This window comes from Mirounga leonina, unplaced genomic scaffold (assembly GCF_011800145.1).
Source record: "Mirounga leonina isolate KUSES-001 unplaced genomic scaffold, KU_Mleo_1.0 Mir_151, whole genome shotgun sequence".
In the NCBI taxonomy this organism is placed as follows: domain Eukaryota; kingdom Metazoa; phylum Chordata; class Mammalia; order Carnivora; family Phocidae; genus Mirounga; species Mirounga leonina.
This window is the reverse complement of record NW_023270377.1, coordinates 61,498,041-61,518,518: the sequence shown is the minus strand read 5'-3', so window position 1 is coordinate 61,518,518 and position 20,478 is coordinate 61,498,041. Positions and strand designations below refer to the sequence as shown.

At 41.3% G+C, this 20,478-nt stretch overlaps 1 protein-coding gene across 1 annotated transcript in view; it reads right to left on the bottom strand.

Annotated features, from left to right (window-relative positions):
- Positions 1-20,478, bottom strand: part of LRP2 (LDL receptor related protein 2) — a 199,627-nt gene that overhangs the window by 24,909 nt on the left and 154,240 nt on the right. Inside the window, exons 54-64 of the mRNA XM_035008361.1 lie at positions 19,862-20,085; positions 17,268-17,445; positions 14,668-14,864; positions 13,698-13,943; positions 12,883-13,005; positions 11,802-11,921; positions 10,224-10,340; positions 9,199-9,315; positions 7,977-8,114; positions 6,345-6,467; positions 2,501-2,629 (exon numbers count right to left, since the gene is read on the bottom strand). Coding sequence (XP_034864252.1) covers positions 2,501-2,629; positions 6,345-6,467; positions 7,977-8,114; positions 9,199-9,315; positions 10,224-10,340; positions 11,802-11,921; positions 12,883-13,005; positions 13,698-13,943; positions 14,668-14,864; positions 17,268-17,445; positions 19,862-20,085 — 1,712 coding nt within the window. The remainder of the gene's footprint in view (positions 1-2,500; positions 2,630-6,344; positions 6,468-7,976; positions 8,115-9,198; positions 9,316-10,223; positions 10,341-11,801; positions 11,922-12,882; positions 13,006-13,697; positions 13,944-14,667; positions 14,865-17,267; positions 17,446-19,861; positions 20,086-20,478) is intronic.

The following is a 20,478-nucleotide window of genomic DNA, read 5'->3' as shown; positions in this document are numbered from 1 at the left end:
ACAAATATGAGGAACTTACAACTTCTTGGTAATAATCACCATCTTAATCCACAAAAAACAAGATATATTCCAGCCCAAACATCTAACACTCTAAAAATACTAATGTCTTTCCTTCCCTGATTTTAAAATATAAAAAGTAAACATACAGGGGCGCCTGGGTGGCTCAGTCATTAAGTGTCTAGGTCATGATCCCAGGGTCCTGGAATTGAGCCCCACATCAGGCTCCCCGCTCAGCATGAAGTCTGCTTCCCCCTCCCCCACTGCCCCTACTTGTGTTCCTCTCTCACTGTCTCTTTCTCTGTCAAATAAATAAATAAAATCTTTAAAAATAAATAAATAAAAAGGAAACATATGCCCTGAACACCTCAGAGATCCTGTTTAAAATAAATAGGAGAAGGAGAAGAGAAAGGGAAAAGAAAAGAAAGGCAAGTAGATCAGTAGCACCCAAGAACTGGTATTTTAAATAAGAATTCTATAATAATAAAAAAAAAGGAATCCACAAACCAAATAAATAAATAAGAATTCTATGTCTCAGATTATTGACCCTCAGCAGTAAGACTGATTCGCTATCATATATTCACTTAATACCTTAAAAGAAATGCTGCTTCTGTACCTAAATTACTATCTATGCTACTTATTTTCTTTAAATAAACCCTGCTTTTAATCAAATGTCATTTGAATTAAAAGAACTGTGGTCAATTGTAAGCTTTTTAAATGTCAACTAAAAGAGGAACTAAGGTTTGACCCAAGCCCAACTAGAAAATACTCCCAACTCCTGGAACAGTTCACTTACCAGTCTCAGCACCAGACTCAGAAAATCTAACACCCAGTTTTGCAAATCCTGTCATGTTCATGCTTTTTAAAATATGTAATTAAGTCACATTGTTATGTCAAAAATTCCAAGCCGCACTAGGAAAGTGTATGAAATAAAGGGCAAATCAATTCATTTATGACCAATTATTTACCCTCCTTTCTAACTCACACAGGAGAAAAGTTGCCAGGAAATCCTTGGGATGCCTCAGGAAAAAAGTGATTAAAGCCCAAGAAGTTGAAAATGTGTGGAGCTAACTAAAATGACTAAGTCATGGGCTCCTAGAATTTGAATAATTTTTTTTTCCTATGAAGAAACTGAGGCTTGGAGAGGTCAGTTGGAGAGGTCAGCTGTGCCCCTTTGGGGCACAGCTAGTGGATGAGGAAACTAGAGGTCAGCTCTCCTCATCTGGAGTCACGGGACTATTCAAATTCTGCCTCTGCCATTCTGTATGACCTTAAGCTCTCTGAGATTTATTATACAGATAGACATAATAACAGCAACCCAATGGGGTTTGCTTGAGTGACACATTAGATAATGTATGTTCAAGGATTTCATAAGAGCTCTAAAGGACTAAAATTGTGAATTATTATTAACATGTCATTCCAATATTTCCATCACAATATTGAACAAGAACCACCCCTTGATTGTGTTCATCATCCCTTTCCTACACAAAGTCCTCCCTCTACTTTAAAAATGTTCCTTCCGAGGTCCCCTGTGACATCCCCATCTTTATCAACTCCCCTTAGAAGTTTTTCCCCCACGTACCAAAGGATACTGCATTTGGCTTAAGGTGAAAAAATATGCAGACTAATCAAACAAAATACATAGCTTTAAGGTGATGGGAAGCACCTAGTTAACTGGGAGGAGGTGCTCTGGAGTTAGGTAGATCAGAGTTCAAATCCTTACTCAGGTTCTTGATGGCAAAAAGACATGCAGTTTTTTCACACTAGTAAGCCCGTTTCCTCATTAAAAAATATTTGAGGGGCACCTGGGTGGCACAGTCAATCAGCTAAGTGTCCAACTCTTGGTTTCAGTTCAGGTCATGATCTCGGGGTCATGAGGTGGAGCCCCACGTCCTAGAGCACCTAGCATAAGAGTTTGATTGGGTTTCTCTCTTCCTCTCCCTCTGCCCCCCCCACCCCCATTCTCTCTCTTTCATATAAATAAATATTTTTAAAAAATTGAGACAGATGGGGCCCCTGGGTGGCTCAGTCGTTAAGCACCTGCCTTCGGCTCAGGTCATGATCCCAGGGTCCTGGGATCGAGCCCCACATCGGGCTCCCTGATCAGCGGGAAGCCTGCTTCTCCCTCTCCTGCTCCCCCTGCTTGTGTTCCCTCTCTCTGTGTCTCTCTCTGTCAAATAAATAAATAAATAAATAAATAAATAAATAAATAAATAAATAAAATCCTAAAAAAAAAATAAAAAATAAAACAATTGAGAGAAAGAATAATACCCAGCTCATAGGATTGTTACAAGGATAAAATGAGATAATCCATGTAGTGTTTAGCACAGTATCTGATACAGAGTAAATGCTCAATAATGGGTAGCTATAGGCTTGACTGCAGTTCAGAGCACAAAATAAATTAAAGAGAAATATGTGGTTATCATCTACTTGATGTTACTGCATGCTTTCATTAGATAAACCTGATTTACTACATGAACTACAGTAATACATATTTACTTACTGCAACCCGTTTCATCAAAATGGTCACCACAGTCATCGACATCATCGCATACAAGATACTGTGAAATGCAATGTCCATTGCTACACTTAAATTCATTTTCTGTACAAGGTTTAGAGGTCGAAGCTAAACCTGTAATTTAAGAACAAAAGTTAAAGTCAAAGTCAAAACTTTCTCTTCTGTGGAACAAGATGCTTCCCTCTGTGGTGGATAGTTATTGCTCACAAATAAGCCCGTGCTTGCCTACATTTCCCAGTCTCCCTTGCAGTTATGTTGGGACCATGTGACTAGTTCTGGCCAATGGGCTGAGTAGGAAGTGATGTGTGTCACTTCTGGACTGAAGCGCATGTGTCTCCCTGCTTTGGCAACCTTGGAAGCCATGTGTTTCAGGTGGCCTAGCTACAAGATGGAGGGGCTGGGCAACGTGCACTGGCCTTTACTTGGGTGAGAAGTAAGTCTTCATTAGATACCACCACTGAGAGTTTGAAATTTGTTGGGTGCAGAGGTAGTATGAGTTACCCTGAATAGTATATATATAAGGTACTTCCATAACAAAAACCTAAATTATGTGGCACTGCCTTCACAGTCAGGAGGCAAGCAATGAGGAAAGGGATATTGGAGGCAGGGAAGATGGAGACTCATATTATGCAAAGGCAAAGTATTCCCTGTATTGGGCTCTGTGCCTTTGGTAAAAGTGTCAACTTTGGAAAAACTGGAAGGCTGACCACCTGCTTATTGAACCTGTCAATCTAGGGAAAGAGGTGAGAAAACAGAATGTTAGTAGTGTGCATTGTTTGCCATTACCTGAGTTTGGCAAGGGAATAAAAATCAGAGAAAAGTTCAGGGAAGAGCCGATTGATTTATAAGCAGAAATGAAATAAAGTCCAGAAATTTGATGTGTGGGAGAAGCTGACTGCATTTAAATCCCAAACAGTAAGATTCTGAAATTTAGAAGGCTTTGAGACACAAACAACCAGTAAAACCTCTGAGTTGGATGAAATGACTGCCCATCTATTTTTCTAGATGGACTGAATATAACCGATGATCAGTTGAGACAAAGGTGCATGGGGAAAACAAAGCAAAGAAATAAAGCCGATTCAAAAACTGTATCTCAAGAAACACCCAAGCCCACTGGTACTCCAGAACTGCTATAGACTGGTAAATGTGATGAGTCTCTCATTCTTCCTTGCCCAATGGGCATCTTTATTTCTATTATGCTTCCTCGGATCCACCACTATCTATTAGGGGGAGAGGGGCATAAATAAAACTTGTTTATTAGTGTTTCTTCAAACCAAGAGAACCATATCTCAATTGACAGGACTGCAGCCTATCGTCCAGAACTCCTGGATTTCAGTTACTGAATGGAACTATGAGTCATGTCCACTGGGGACAGGTTCAGGGTGTTCTATGCACGGGAAGGAAAAGTGTAAACGGATTTTTAGTGACGTAAGAGTAAATTGTGGTAGAAACCACTGGTATTCACTAAACATCCATGCACTTCCCCAAAGTTAGACTGGGGCCTTGTGACCAGTTTCAACCAAAGGACCACAAGCACAAGCAAGATCTATCACTTCCATGCCCAGGAAATTAAGAACCTGTGTGCCTCTTTCATTTCTCTCTTCTCCTGCCTTGGCAACCTTGAAGACTATGTGTTGCAGGTGGCATACTTACAGGACAGAGAACTGCATGACCTTCATCAGACTTTAAATCAACCTCTGTTACTGGGGCGCCTGGGTGGTGCAGACAGTTGGGCATCCAACTATTTGTTTCAACTCAGGTCATGATCTCAGGGTTGTGGGATCTAGCCCTGTATTGGGCTCTGTGCTGAGCGCAGAGTCTGCTGGGGTTTCTCTGCCCTCTGCCCCCTCTGCCTCCTGCTCTCTCTCAAATAAATAAATAAAACTTTTTTATAATTCAACCTCTGCTACTTTGTTGACATGTTGCAGTTTGTCTATTGTGATGGCAAGCAGTGATTCCTTTGACTAACATCCTATTTTGGGGGGAGAGTAAGTTTACTGCCCCTTTTCTCCACTCTCAGATTTGACCACATGCTACAATTGTCTTGCTCCATAAAAAAAATGGCAATAGTAGTAAGGGAAATGGAAAGAGAAGGGGAGAAGGGGAAACCTGCTCAAAATTTTTAAAAATGTCTTATTTCCTTAAGTCAATCAGAGAAAGACATGTATCATATGACCTCACTGATATGAGGAATTCTTTTTTTTTTTTTAAGTTTTTTTTTTTTAAAGATTTTATTTATTTATTCATGAGAGACGCAGAGAGAGAGGCAGAGGCAGAGGGAGAAGCAGGCTCCCCAAGGAGCAGGGAGCCTGATGCGGGACTTGATCCCAGGACCCCGGGATCATGTCCTGAGCCGAAGGCAGATGCCTAACCATCTGAGCCACCCGGGCACCCTGATATGAGGAATTCTTAATCTCAGGAAACAAACTGAGGGTTGCTGGAGTGGTGGGGGGTGGAAGGGATGGGGCGGCTGGGTAATAGACATTGGGGAGGGTATGTGCTATGGTGAGCGCTGTGAATTGTGCAAGACTGTTGGATCACAGGTCTCTACCTCTGAAACAAATAATACATTATATGTTAAAAAAAAAAAGAAGAAGAAGAAGAAGATAGCAGGAGAGGAAGAATGAAGGGGGGGAAATCGGAGCGGGAGACGAACCATGAGAGACCATGGACTCTGAGAAACAAGCTGAGGGTTCTAGAGGGAAGGGGGGTGGGAGGATGGGTCAGCCTGGTGATGGGTATTAAAGAGGGCCCATATTGAATGGCGCACTGGGTGTTATACACAAATAATGAATCATGGAACACTACATCAAAAACTAATTATGTCATGTATGGTGATTAACATAATTTTAAAAATGTCTTATTTCTTGGTTTTCATCCTTTTGTGCCACGCTTCAAATGAACATAGGAACAATGTTATAACCGTAGGTTCACCTCTACCAAAAAACCAAAAAACCATAAAACAAGTACAAGCCTGAGCACTGCCATAGTGTCCTAGTCCTCTCTGACACACAGCCCCCCCCAGTCTGAGAGCTGGCGATGAGCATTCTAAGGCCACATCAATACAAGGGATGGGAAATAGAAAAATGAGCCATTTATCTAAATTTTCCCAAAGAGTATCCTTTTAGGAAAAAAAGCAATTGGAGTCAGGGGAAATCATTTTTCTCACTGACTTTTCTCCAGGTAAATTACCCCCCAAATTAATCAACTCTCCCCTTCAATGGAAAGAGTTTAGAACACTCTCACAAGGGGAAAGCACAGATTTTTTTTCACTATCTAAAACATTCAATGCCACCAGTTTGAAACTTCTTTCTTAAAATAATCCATTATTTTTTCTCTTCTGGGAAATGAATTTCCATTTTAAAGATGCATGTAAGACCAGCTCTGTTAACACTGGTGCTGCCTTTTTGAACGTGATCATTTCAACTGAGCATTCAGAAGTTCATATGCCTACATTAACAATTAGTAACTCAATGCTGAAGAATGACCAAACCTCATTTTTGGAAACAAATAAACCATTAATTTGTGAAGCGTGAGTCAACTAGTAGTCTTTGTTCTCATTTTCTCGAAAAAAAGCTTATTGAATATTTAAACGAAGACTAAAAAATTAGAGGACTTGCTCCAATAAGATGGGAATAAGCAGGGAAGGGATGCATCTGAGTAATGTGTGTGTGTATATGGTCTGTAAACAATTGTCAACAGAGATCTGCAGTTGTAGGTCCAGCTCAAGCCTCTGCGGAACAAACTGAAATCCCAGAGGTACATTTTGCCAACTGCAGACAATTTGGGGCCCTTAAGTTTTTCCTTCTTCTTTTTCACTTTTGCTTACACTGCTCCTCTTTCTCATCACTCCCATCTCCACAGTCATCCACGTGGTTGCACAGCTCATGCTTATAAATACAGCGATTGTTGTCACATCGGAACCGGTATGGTGACTCACAGGAAACATCCACTGAAAGGAAAGGTGGAGAAACAAAAGCACAAGTTGAGAGTAGAACCTAAGCGTGAATATCTAAAATGTTCCCGTGCCAGCACCAGGCTTGCCCCATTCATCCATTCATCTGCTCATTCAATGAACCAATCCACAAACACATCTTGAGTTTCTAGCACAGCCCACGGCACCGTGTTAGGAGCCTGATACAATGCAGAACAAGAAAGTACATAGTCCTTGTCCTCACAGAACTTTCATTCTAACAGAGAAACAGACTTTGCCAACTACCCACTCCATTACAACTGTGAGAAGAGCCACAAACTAGACCTGCTATGATGGTTTCTACTGGGGAGACCTGATATAGATCAGGGGGAGGAGGGATCAGAAGAGGCTGGGGAAGGTTCAGAGTCCGGAAGGAGCATAGCAGGTGTTTGGACCTGAATCAAAGTCTCTGTAGCCAGAGCAGGGAATGAGGGTGACTATGACAAGCCATGACGCTGGAGACGCTGGTAGGACCATACATGAACTCTTATCCTAATAGTAAGGAGTACACTCTTTGTCTCTCTGACTGCAGTTGTCATTGAGTCTCCAGAGCATGAAATTTCATACCATGACAGACTTTCCTTCCTGAATTTCCTCACCTCTTATATTTAAAGTTGCTATTTCACAAGTGAACTCTGACTCATTTTGTTGTCGAGAGTCAGACTTCTAGCTGATGCTTATGCACCTGTGAGGAACCCAAAGGTAGAACCCAGGTCCCTTACTTGTTTGGTAAAGAAGGCATGGCCCTCATAAATTGGGTAAACTCAACACATGTGTGTTCTTCTTCCACATGGAAGGCTTTGGCTGTTTGATTTTCCTTCTGCCTTTGTATCACACACAGGAGCAAAAGGAGAAACTTGTACTAAGGTCGGTCAGGGGTAGAAAAGTCAGATCCAAGAGCTGATTCTTAGAAGTACTGCTAACAGAACTGTTGCAGGAATTCTTTGCTGTGAAAAATGTGCAACATTATAAAATAGTGCTGGTCACTTTTTAATGTGGTTGTGTCTCTGCCTCTCCACTTCTTAATGGGGCTGTGGGCACTTTATCTCATAGAGGGAGCAACTTCCTAAGGACTTCTTTGAAAGTTACACATGCTTAAGGTATTTTTCAAGACCCATCAAGTTAAAAGCAAAACAAAACATGGTTCGTTCCTAAGAAGAAAAGAAGTGGCAAGAAAAATGTGGAGATGCCACTGTGAAAATATAACGGAGCCTAACTGAAGTGCTCTGAAGGGAAGGAGATACTGACACGGCATTTTTGTCAAATCTTTGGGCTAACAGGGAACAGGGATGAATGTTTGTCTAACATTCCCATGTTCCAAATAGGGAACTGGGAAAGAAGACCAAGTAAAACCACAGTGATGCTGCTCATGCATCCAGTACTCAAACACTCTCCAACTGCCCTCTGGCATCACATGCTCCACGGAAAAAGCGTTGAGATTTTGCCAGAAGACACCACTCCCATACCCGCCCTCGGTCTCCCTCTTACGGCACAGGTGAAGCTCTTCATCAGAACCGTCACCACAGTCATCATCACCATCACACTTCCAAGATGACCTGATACACACGTGATTTTTACATTCGAACATAGTAGCCGAGCAATATGCACCATTGGGGAAGCGAGTGGCTGTTGGTGGAGAGGAGACATATTCAAATTATTAGAAAAAGTTACTAGTTTTGAAAAGGTAGCCTGCTGTATTTGTCCTTTAGCTCTTTCCATGATAGCCTGCTCTTCCTTATTCAAGACATACTGTCGCCTTCTACTGTCTGAAATTATGATGGAATACCTCATAACAACTACTGTCCAATCCCAGTTTTCAAAGACATGAGTCATTCTGTGGATGGTACTGGACTCTCTCTTTATAGACAAGGGAAAATCTTCAGCTGCATCAGCACTGGCCTTACCCATCATCCATTTATATCGTTTCTCTGAAACCAGGTTTTAAGATGTGGCAACCACATCATTAATAATACCCATCATGGATAATCAACAACTGTTCATATTTATTCAGTGATTCATAAAGACTAAAATGTGACTGATCATGTTGACCTTCACTTTTAAGCTTTTTGTATGCCATAATGCAATTTAGAAAAATGTTAATGGGGGCGCCTGGGTGGCTCAGTTGGTTAAGCGACTGCCTTCGGCTCAGTCATGATCCTGGAGTCCCTGGATCGAGTCCCGCATCGGGCTCCCTGCTCGGCGAGGAACCTGCTTCTCCCTCTAACCCTCCCCGCTCTCATGTACTCTCTCTCTCTCTCATTCCCGCTCTCTCAAATAAATAAATAAATCTTTAAAAAAAAAAAAAAGAAAGAAAAATGTTAATGCTGTAAATTCAGTATGTTCTAATACCCAATCCAAGTTCTTTATACCCATCTATTCATTGCTCGCATATTCTTGTTTGCCTGCGGTTTGTTTTTTCCAGTTAATTTGTATCAGAGGTGATAATATGTAAGCATGTTTGTTAGCACAGATATTTAATATATTCTCTATTTAAAATATTGTTAGTGAAATGCGCTTGAATGAATACTAGAAACTATTTGGGTATGGTGACTCAGACCCCAAGTGAGCTGATAATTACCAATGAACGCTGAATAGAAAATCCCTATAACCTATTCATGTCAAGAAGTGGCGGCTGATGGAGAGGGGGGGTCTACAAGGCCACATGCGTACATTTCAAGACAAACGGTGCCATGGGGGCCCCGACACTTACGACAGGTGGCTTCATCAGAGGCATCCAGACAGTCAGCGACTCCATCACATGTCGACTGCTCAGGTACACAGTGTCCACTCTGACACTGAAAATATCCAGGTTGGCACGTCTTCATCTCTGAAGAGAAAAGCCTGTCATTCCAGTAGGCCATGTTCTCAGACAGGTACGTAGAATAAAGTACTTCATCACATTCCTATCCGCACCGTGCGACTAGCGCATGGCAAACGCACAGCTGTGGTTAGTGAGTGAATAAATCCTCCAAAAATACACTTTCACATCCAACATATGGAGATGAAAGTACCTATCTCTCCCCGATCATAGAGTCTCCAGCATTTTCTCAGAAATTTGAATTCCCAGACCCAACCTTTAATGAGTAAAGAGCTATCAAAATCATTTGGGGTTGGGCGCCTGGGTGGCTCAGTTGGTTAAGCGACTGCCTTCGGCTCAGGTCGTGATCCTGGAGTCCCGGGATCAAGTCCCACATCAGGCTCCCTGCTCAGCGGGGGGTCTGCTTCTCCCTCTGACCCTCTTCCCTCTCGTGCTGTCTCTCATTCTCTCTCTCTCAAATAAATAAATAAAATCTTCAAAATCATTTGGGGTTTATGATTCCTAGTCTAATGCCCTGACCTTCACACCAGAGAGCTACAGAAATATATCCCTCAGGGCCACTTTCTGGGGAACAGTAGGAAAAATGAATGCTTTAGTTGTTGTTGCTTATAAGGACAATGCAGATTAAAGTCTGCTCCTACGAAATATTTAAGTTGAAATGAGATTTTCAAAAATCTCTTGCCATTTTCCCCTATTACTAATCAAGACTGCTGTGAGTTAAGAATAAAGCATAGAAAATACAGAGCAGAAGGTACTGTGTTATGCTAAGGCTTATATATTACATAAATTATACAAAAATTGTTTTACTCTAAAAAAAAATCATCCAAACTCTCACTTGAAGTCCCTTCTTCTGTCCAACATGCTGACTCTAGTACTCCACCCCATGGTAAGCCTCTGAAAGAACTCTTGACAGTTACCACAGTCCCGCTCATCTGAGTTGTCGCCACAGTCATTGGTATGGTCACAGACCCATCGCGAAGGAATGCAGCTGTGATCATCACATCGAAACTCACTTTCCGAACACTCCCGGGGGACTGCAAAGGAAAGCCACCCAGCCATTAGTGGGAACCAGGAATCATACACAGAAGACAGATTTGTTGAGTTGGCCTGAGTACCCTCAGCGTGCCCGGCACTCTTGTGTCCCAAGTCCTAGCCATCTGCTTGGGTGGGCAGACTGTCTGTCCCCCAAAACTAGACCTTCTATCTCAATTTTAAGGAGGTAAAGAATGGCCTTTATTAAGAGTTTTCTCCAAAGGTGATTTAATCTTAAGATAATTATTGCTCTCGGGACGCCTGGGTGGCTCAGTCGGTTAAGCGTCTGCCTTCGGCTCAGGTCATGATCCCAGGGTCCTGGGATCGAGTCCCGCATCGGGCTCCCTGCTCCGCGGGGAGCCTGCTTCTCCCTCTGCCTCTGTCTCTCTCTCTGTCTCTCATGAATAAATAAATAAAATCTTTAAAAAAAAAAAAGATAATTGTTGCTCTCATGACAGTTTAGGTAACCTCCTGTAGGGTTAAACATGAACTTTCTCAAATTTAAAATTTTATTGGATCACACTTTTGTCTTAAGTTTTAGCCAATTGATATCTGGAGGTGCAATCAGCATCCTGATTCTCTCAATTGCCTATGTAAAATGGCAATCACTTCTTACTTCGAAAAAAATGACTAAAGTTAGAATGTATTCCATATTACAGGGCACCTGGCTGGTTCAGTTGGTAGAGCACGTGACTCTTGGGCTTGTGAGTTCAAGCCTCACATTGGGGAGCCTACTTAAAAAAAAGAAGAATGTATTCCGTGTTAGTCTATCTGAAATTGACATATACATGGATCAATGACATATGTTCAGGGCAGGGTCTCATTAAAGTTGTTTTCAAAATACATCCAGTTACTCAGAACTATCTAGTTTGATGTGATCCAAACCTTTGGCTTCTTTTCCTTGAACTCCCTATCCAATTCCTTATAGTTAGCATCTTCACTGGGAGAGAGGAACTAAAACCTGACCTGTCATTTAACCATTAGCCCTCCTAAAAATAGTCAGCTATTCCAGGGGTGATCACAATCCTAAATACAAGATCTCTTCCCTCTGCTATTAAGACCATCTTGAGGCAAGCACTTAAGAAGCAAGGTCTTTGGGTCAGCATCTTTCTTTCCTGAACTTCTTTTGGTCCTGACTTTTTCTTCCTATTCTTTATCTTATTATATTTGACTTCTATTACAAGTCACCTAGAAAAAAAGTTAGATATAAAAAAATTCAACAAACCAAACATACTTGGGTAAAAATCCTTCTCCCCAAACTTCATTATAAGCATCTTAAAGGGAGATGCTTCTGTCTTTAGTCAAAGAAAAAGTGGAAACATACCAGTCAGCAGAATGCAAGAGATCAGGTAATTGTCATCCTACCCACTGAGGATGAATGGCATAAACAACTGAATTATGGACAAAGAACAGACAGCACAACGCTGGTGGCACATAAAGATGGTAGAACCCTGAACACTCACCACAGTTTTCCTCATCTGAGTGATCTCCACAGTCATTGTGCCCATCACACCTCCAACGAAGAGGGATGCAGTGGTGATTATTACAGCGAAATTCCCCGGAAGGTTTGCACGTCCTTTCCTCTACAAAGCACAGTCATTGTAAAGACTTCAGAAGCTGGAGGTAACACTGGCTTTCTTGTGAGACAATTTGAGAATTATGCTACCATATTCTCAAAGCTCCCAGAGAGAGGAAAGCTAGCAGCATTCACTGTCAATATTCCTCTTTTGGCTAACCTGAATCTATCCTACTTAAACTTTAAACTAGATTCATTTTTTGTAGAAACTGCTCAAAAAACGAATTGGCATCTGGCTTCTAATTTGCAACAAAGACCTGGAAAGATAAGTGATGCCAACAGCAAATAAAACATTTCCATCTCATTCCTTTAGTTGATTAAATTCAGTGTTATTAAATTCAGCGTTAAAATAACCCATTCTCTTCCTTACTCTCTTCCAACTAAACCGAACACATGCACTCACAGACATTCAGGTTTCAAGTTCAAGTATATGGCTAATCTTGACAGATTTCTATTAATTCATTTGGCCTTTTGTCCCTAAGTTCTTTCCATGTTGCCAAAGTGACTTACAGCTTTCTAATAGATGATATGGACAGAGAGAAATTCAGAATATGAAAATCTCCAAAGAAGAAATATTCTGATTTTGAATTATTCTTTTTAGAGATAGGTATCAAATCTTTTCTCTGCCCCCTTCCATCACTTTCAGTCAATCTATAAAATTTTCAAGTATGAATAAGGATTCTACATTTAGGAGAAATTATGTAAGTTCCTAGTATCTTAATAACATCTTCCCCAATTACAACATCCTTTGGGGTGGGATTTCATTTAAGATGATATAGATTAAACTCCCCCAACAACCCACTAAATGCTAAAAAAAATGTAGCATGGTACTAGAAAAATCAATAGATGATGCTTTTTCAGAGGTAAACGGAGGAACAAGGACATGGGAAAGGCACTCTCATCACCCAGACGACACTTGACACTTCTGTGTTCTTGCCCCTCCCCCACACCCCTGCAGCCCCTCCTACCACAGCCTTGCTCATCACTGTTGTCCCTGCAGTCGTCGAAACCATTGCACACAGCCCACTGTGGGATGCAGCGGTAATTCGTTCTACAGCTGAATTCTGTATGGTTGTCACAGCGATGGCTCACTGAAGAGGGAGGAAAGAGCAAAGTCAGAACTGAATTCCTAGTCCAAAAGACACCTTCCCATTGTCATGTGAAGGACATGGTGCTAGGGAGTAACAATTACCATCTTACCAACTGGACTGATTCTGGCAACCTGTGCCTGTTTTAGGTGTGATCTATTTACCAAGAGCAGAAAGCATCTTCAGTTTCCTCCCTATGTCAGTATCATTCATTTGTGCTACAGGATTAACTACGGGGGAGTGGGGGAGGGGAAGAACTGGGCTTGAAGTAAAAAATACCTGGGTGTCAGCTCTACCACTAAATAGAAATGTGACCAACTACTTAAGGTGAGCCTCAGTTTCCTCATCTGGAAAATGGGAATTGGTAACATGCACATTCCCTACCGCACAGTATTTCCCTGAGGCTCAAATGAGAAAATGCTAGACATACACAAATATAAGTTCTTGTGATCCTATTTTGGAGGGTTAGATATCCAGGGTATGGAGAGGAAGAATCAGCCCCTTTCACAAGAGGGTCTGGTTCAACCTGCAAACCACACAGCTATGCTTTGCTTTGTAGTGCCAGAGTCAGCAGGGAGAGCCAAGAGGGAGTGTGCCATGGGGCTGAAGCAGGGTCTTCCCTGTGCTCTCTCAAACCCCGCAGGTTCTCCTGCTTTCCCGCTCTGCTCACACAGGTCCCTCCCGCAGGAACTCACTGCATTCGGGCATGGGCTCATCCGAGTAGTCTCCACAGTCATTGTCCACATCACACTTCCAGTCCTGAGGGATGCAGTGGCTATTGGCACACTTGAAATAGCCTGGCTGGCAGATCCTGCTGGCACAGTTGTAAATGTCTTCGTCTGAGTTATCCCCGCAGTCGTTCTCCGAGTCACACCTCCAGGCTTCAGGGATGCAACGTTTGTTGGCACACTGCCATTCATTGGACTCGCAGCGGTGATGCTCTGCAAGCAGGGGCATTGGGTTGCAAGGTGTTAGGGACAGAAGCTCCTAATTTACACTGAGGGATCTTGGAGAGCCTGCTCATAATTTCTTTTTAGAGAACTTCCGTCCCAGTGCCCTTATTATCTGCCAGTACCACGACACGGTCAGTTATTCTCTTGACGATCACTGTCTCCTAAATTCTTAAATATCTTTCTCTTGCATGCAGAATTAGGGAGTAAAGACTGAGTCACTGATGGCCTATGAAATTCACCTTCTCCTGTCCCTGTTCTCCTAATGGACTTTGCGTTTGCTGCTGTTGTTAATGTGTTGTTTTGTTTTCAGTTTGGAGGGTTTTTTGTTTTTTGGTTTTTTTTTTTAGTTTGGAGGGTTTTTTCCTTGGCTTTTTAAAAATGGAAACACAAATAAATATCACACAATATTAAAATGAGAGTGGGAAACCCTCCTTTTGCCCTCAGTGTTAGCTCTCGAGGAGGATTCTATGCATAGCACACGGTAACAAACTGCCGATACAGACAACACACCATCTACCTCAACCATTCACCTTGTAGAGACCTTAGTCTACCTCAAGAACTTTATAAAAATATAGGATGGGCTTCTTGACTTTTCTCCTCGGACTCTGGACTGGTTTTGGGGTTATGACTTGCAGAACATCCCCACAGAATCATGGCTGTACACAATCTACTAAGAAGTGGGCCAAAGGTGGTCTCGAGCCATCGAACACACCGCAGAGAATCTGGTCCTCGTCAGAGCCATCGGGGCAATCTTGGTGAGCATTGCACAGGAAGTGGGGGCTGGTGCAATTGCCGTCCGTGCACTGGAACTGGCCGAGCCGGCAGAAGCGCTGTGGGCAAAGGGCCGGTTCGTCAGAGCCATCCGAGCAGTCTCTCTGCCCGTCGCATTTCCACCAGATGGGAATACACCTGCACAGAGAAAAGACAGCACTTCTCTGAGCAAAGCACAGGGTGGTAGAGGCTACCTGGAGAGAAGGCGTCAAAACTGAACCCCACGTAGTAACACGCTTGAGTTCCTTTACCATGGTGTGTTTTCGGGGAAAACGTAACTAGATGAGATGGACCAGGTTTGTTAAGACCCAAATTCAGGCTGGAAAAATGCTTTGACCTAATGATTAAATTCCTGCCACAGAAAACAGTGGACTGTGTGTTTAGGGCTACAGTTCTGGTAGCAGGAACTGGTTGGGACTATCTGCTGGGGTGACGTAACAGACAAGTGGGTATTGGTTGGGAAGGTAGAGGGCACTTACACTTATTGAAAGCCTAGGTCAAGATGGATACATGCTAGATTCTTAATCTAAGATATTTTATTTAATCATCAAAATAATCTGCCACTGGATCTTAAATGCTGTGGTTTGCACTGATGTCTCCTCCTGACTTCGCTCTCTGACTCAGTCCCCCTAGTCATCAATGGTCTGTGGCCACGGTTAGGGAAATCACCTGTGGCCATGTTTTGTAACAGATACAAATAATCAAAAGTGGATTTAAATGTGTAATCCTGGATCCTCTGGCATAGTAACTAAGATGCTAGGCTAGTATATGAGTGGGGAAGACAGAGAAATTCTATCACTTTTTTTCCTTCTTTTTTTTCAAATTTTTATTTAAATTCTACTTAATGGGTGCCTGGGGGGCTCAGTCAGTTAACCATCTGCCTTCCCCTCAGGTCATGATCCCGGGGTCCTGGGATCGAGTCCGGCATTTGGCTCCCTGCTCCACAGGGAGCCTGCTTCTCCCTCTGCCCCCCCCCTCTCTCTCATGAATAAATAAATTTTTAAAAATCTTAAAAAAAAAATAAATTCTACTTAGTTAACATATAATGTAATATAGGCTTCAGGAGTAGAATTTAGTGATTCATCATTTACATATAACACGCAGTGCTCAGCACAATTGACTTCCTTAATCCCCATCATCCATTTAGCCCATCCCCCACCCACCACCCCTCCAGCAACCCTCAGTTTGTTGTCTACAGTTAAAAGTCTTTTTTTTAATTCAATTAATTAACATACAGTGCATTATTAGTTTCAGAGGTAGAGTTCAGTGATTCACCAGTTGTATATAACACCCAGTGCTCATTTTATCACATGCCCTCCTTAATGCCCATCACCCAGTTACCCCAGCCTCCTAACCCGCACCTGCCCCAAAAAACCCTCAAGTTGTTTCCTATGATTAAGTCTCTTATGGGGTTTGTCTCCCTCTCTGATTTCATCTTGTTTTATTTTTCCTCTCCCTTCCCCTATGATCCTCTGTTTCTTAAGTGGTTTGCTTTCCTTTCTTTTTTTCCCCTTCCCCTATGTTCACCTGTTTTGTTTCTTAAATTCCATATATGAGTGAGATCATATGGTATTTGTCTTTCTCTGACTTACTTTGCTTAGCATAATACAGTCTAGCTCCATCCACATCATTGCAAATGACAACATTTCATTCTTGCTGATGGCTGAGTAATACTATATTGTATATATACCACATCTTCCTTATCCATTCATCAGTCAATAATTTGGCTATTGTTGATAAGGCTGCTATAAACATCAGGGTGCATGTGTCCCTTCAAATCAGTATTTTTGTATCTTTTGAGTAAATACCTAATAGAGCAATTGCTGGGTCATAGGGTAGTTCTATTTTTAACTTTTTGAGAAACCTCCATACTGTTTTCCACAGTGGCTGCACCAGTTTGCATTCCCACCAACATTGTAAGAGGGCTCCCCTTTCTCTGCATCCTCACCAACACCTGTTATTTCCTGTGTTGTTAATTTTAGCTATTCTGACAGGTGGGAGGTGGTATCTCATCATGGTTTTGGTATGAATTTCCCTGATGATGAGTGATGTTGGGCATCTTTTCATATGTCTATTGGCCATTTGGACGTCTTTGGAAAAAATGTCTATTTGTGTCTTCTGCCCATTTCTTAACTGGATTATTTGTTTTTTGGGTGTTGAGTTTTGTAAGTTAATGGATTTTCGATACTGACCCTTTATCAGAGAAATTCTACCACTCTTGAGGGCTGTTTTTCAATGTACGGATATACAGTCTTGGCCCTGACACCTAGGACAATTTATTAGAAATAAAAAACACATAGTTTCTAGCTTCCTCTCTACAGAAAAATACTTGCATACATTTTGGTTAACAAATTGCTTCTATTCATGGAAGAAATTATCGAGATTGGAGACTGAGATTCTTGGTGCATTCCAAATGAACCATATTAATTACCCAAAATCTTAATTCATTAGGAAACTCCCATCCCCTGGATCCTCAAAGTTCAATGTGTGTCCATCCAAGGGGATGGAGAGGCAGTAGGGTGAGGGAAGAGAGAGCCTTACTTTTCATTGTTGGCACACAGGAATTGGGTGCTGGAGCACCTGGGCAGGCAGAGGTTGATGTTACCCAAACGGAGGGTTTGGAAGTCATCTGGACACTCACAGGTGAATCCATTTCCTCCTGCCTTGATGAGGCAGAGATGAGAACAGCCACCATTGTTGGTACCACAGGGATTGTTCACTAGTAAAAGAAGGAAAATATAGTTAGTTCACTTAGAATATCAAACACAGGTGAGCTGATTGCCCATCTCATCAAACTAGTCACCGCTCAGTAAGAAAAATCATATCTAAGTTTCATGCTTTTTCCAAAAATTCATAAGTAGGACAGATGGTAGAACTGTAAGCAATGCTGTGCTTTGAGAAAACTATGAGCTACCAGAAGTGAGGCATACCCACTGGTGTTTTGGGCTAGAAAAGATGTGTTTCTCAAAGTCTTTGGACAGCAGGTGGGAAACTTAGCTTATATTCATGTGCCCAGAACCAGCAGTTTTAATTTCTAGCAGATGCCGTATTCTCTCATTCTTAAGAATACAGGCAACAGAAGTATGGCCAAGAATGAGATGGACAGGTGAACTGTGTAGCATCTTTACTAATTTTCTGGGTCACCACTTGGAGGTAAAGATTAATTTGAACTTTTTATAGATAGATAAGATAGATACACATATATATATGTGCATATATATTTCTTTTTAATTAAGTAAACTCTACGCCCAACATGGGGCTCAAACTCAGGACCCCGAAATCAAGAGTCACATGTTCTACCAACTGAACCAGCCAGGTGCCCCTAATTTGAACTTTTGCTAAAATAATATCAAGAATATTAACTCCCGGGGGGGGGGAAAAGCCCTGAATATCTTTATTTTGCCAATTCTCATTTTTCCTTACTTCTAAGTTTATCATGTTTTAACAAAACACCACAACAAAGCAGGCCCACAAAATCCATTCTATTCCCAAAGTAAATTCCAGACCTTTGCTAGATTATCTATAAATCATGAAATGGCTTTAACTACATGAGGAGGAATATTAAGTTCACAAAAAAAAAAAAAATTATAATGAGACACTGTGTTGCTCTTAACATTATTACCTTCCTGATGACAAGCATAACATATGTTTAACACACAAAATGTCATATGCAAATAGGAATTTAATAAAGTATGTTTTATAATTATTGTAATTTTCTTTTAAACATTTCTATTTAATCAATCATTTTAATGGATTGATCTTGGTATTAGGGAATGATTGTTAATCTCTTAAGTGTTATAATTTATTGTGGTTACATAGGAAATGTCCTTATTTTTCAAAGGTGTTATCTTAAGTATTTAGGGGTGAAATGTCATGACATTTTTAACCCATTTAATTTTTTTTATTTTTTATTTAAATTCAATTTAACATAGAGTGTATTATTAGTTTCAGAGGTAGAATTTAGTAATTCATCAGTTGTATGTAACACCCAGCGCTTATTACATCAAGTGCCCTCCTTAATGCCCACCACTTAGTTACCTTTTTCCCCCAGCCCCCTCCCCTCCAGCAACCCTCAGTTTGTTTCCTAGGGTTCAGTGTCTCTTATGGTTTGTCTCCCTGATTCCAGCTTATTTTATTTTTCCATCCCTTCCCCTTTGTTCATCTGTATCTTAAATTCCACATGAGTGAAATCATATGGTTTTTGTCTTTCTCTAACTTATTTTGCTTAGCATAATAGCCTCCAGTTCTATCCACATCTTTGCAAATGGCAAAGTTTCATTCTTTTTGATGGGTAAGTAACATTCCATTGTATTTATATACCACATCTTCTTCAACCATTCATCTGTCAATGGACATCTGGGCTCTTTCCATAGTTTGGCTACTGTGGACATTGCTGCTATAAACATTGGGGTGCAGGTGTCCCTTCGAATCACTACGTTTGTATCCTTTGGATAAATACCTAGTGGTGCAATTGCTGGGTTGTAGGGTAGTTCTATTTTTCACTTTTTGAGGAACCTCCATCCTGTTTTTCACAAGGCTACAACCAGTTTGCATTCTCACTAACAGTGCAAGAGGGTTCCCCTTTCTCCATATCCTAGCCAACACTTGTTTCTAGTGTTTCTGATTTTAGGCATTCTGACTGGTTTAGCCCACTTTAAAATATTTCAGTCTTCCCACCAAATACTTTAGCTCAGTAAATATCGCAACATAACAAGTGTTAATTCTTTTTTTTTTTAAGATTTTATTTATTCGAGACACAGAGATAGAGAGAGAGCATGAGCAGGGGTAGAGGCAGAGGGTGAGGGAGAAGCAGGCTCCCCGCTGAGCCAGGAGCCCGATGTGGGGCTCAACCCCAGGACCCTGGGATCATGACCTGAGCCGAAGGCAGACGCTTAACCATCTGAGCCACCCAGGCGCCCCAACAAGTGTTAATTCTTATCAAAAACAAAAACCCAGATTGATCTTTAAGAATAAACCAGGTGTTAAGAAAAAAGTTATAAGCAGGTTTTCCCATATGCTTTGTAGAAAACATTACCAAGTAACACCATTCTCTTTATAAATGATGTTTAAAGAAATAAGAATGGCATGCAGAGAACCTAAAGCAACTGGGCCAAACTTCGAAATCACATACTCACCAATTGGCTGCCTGTATGGATGATACACATGGATGTCAAATGGTTTATGTGTTGTGTTCACCAGCACAACCCTATCTGATCCATCATATTTGTTTCCCTTTTCAACTGTCCTTGTATTCCAATCCGTCCAATAAATAGTGTCTTCAAAAATGGTAATAGCAAAGGGGTGAGGCAGCGTCCTGTCGTATACCGTGTGCCGATGATGGCCCTCCAAATCAGAGTACCTGGGGTAGAAGGAAGAGTCACTCAATCAAATCAAGCTAACTCCTTTCTTCCAATGGCTTTAAGGACAGATGCACTGACAAATCAATTAATAAAATTCTACCTTCTAGGGGTAACTAAAGTCCAGATCCTCCCCCAAACTCCTAGACTCTAATTAAAACAAAAACTAAACTTAAAACATATTTTGACTGAACAAAAGATGTACAAATTGAAAAAGCCATGCTTAAAAAATAGGAAAAGCCACAGAGAGTTCAATAATCTCTAATTCCTAACCATGGCTGCTTTCCTGCAGATAGAGCTGGTTCAGCTCTTATTATATTGTTATTAATATATATATTATAATATACTAACTCAGATACAGTATAGGCCTGCAGGCTTCACTCTGCTTACCGTGG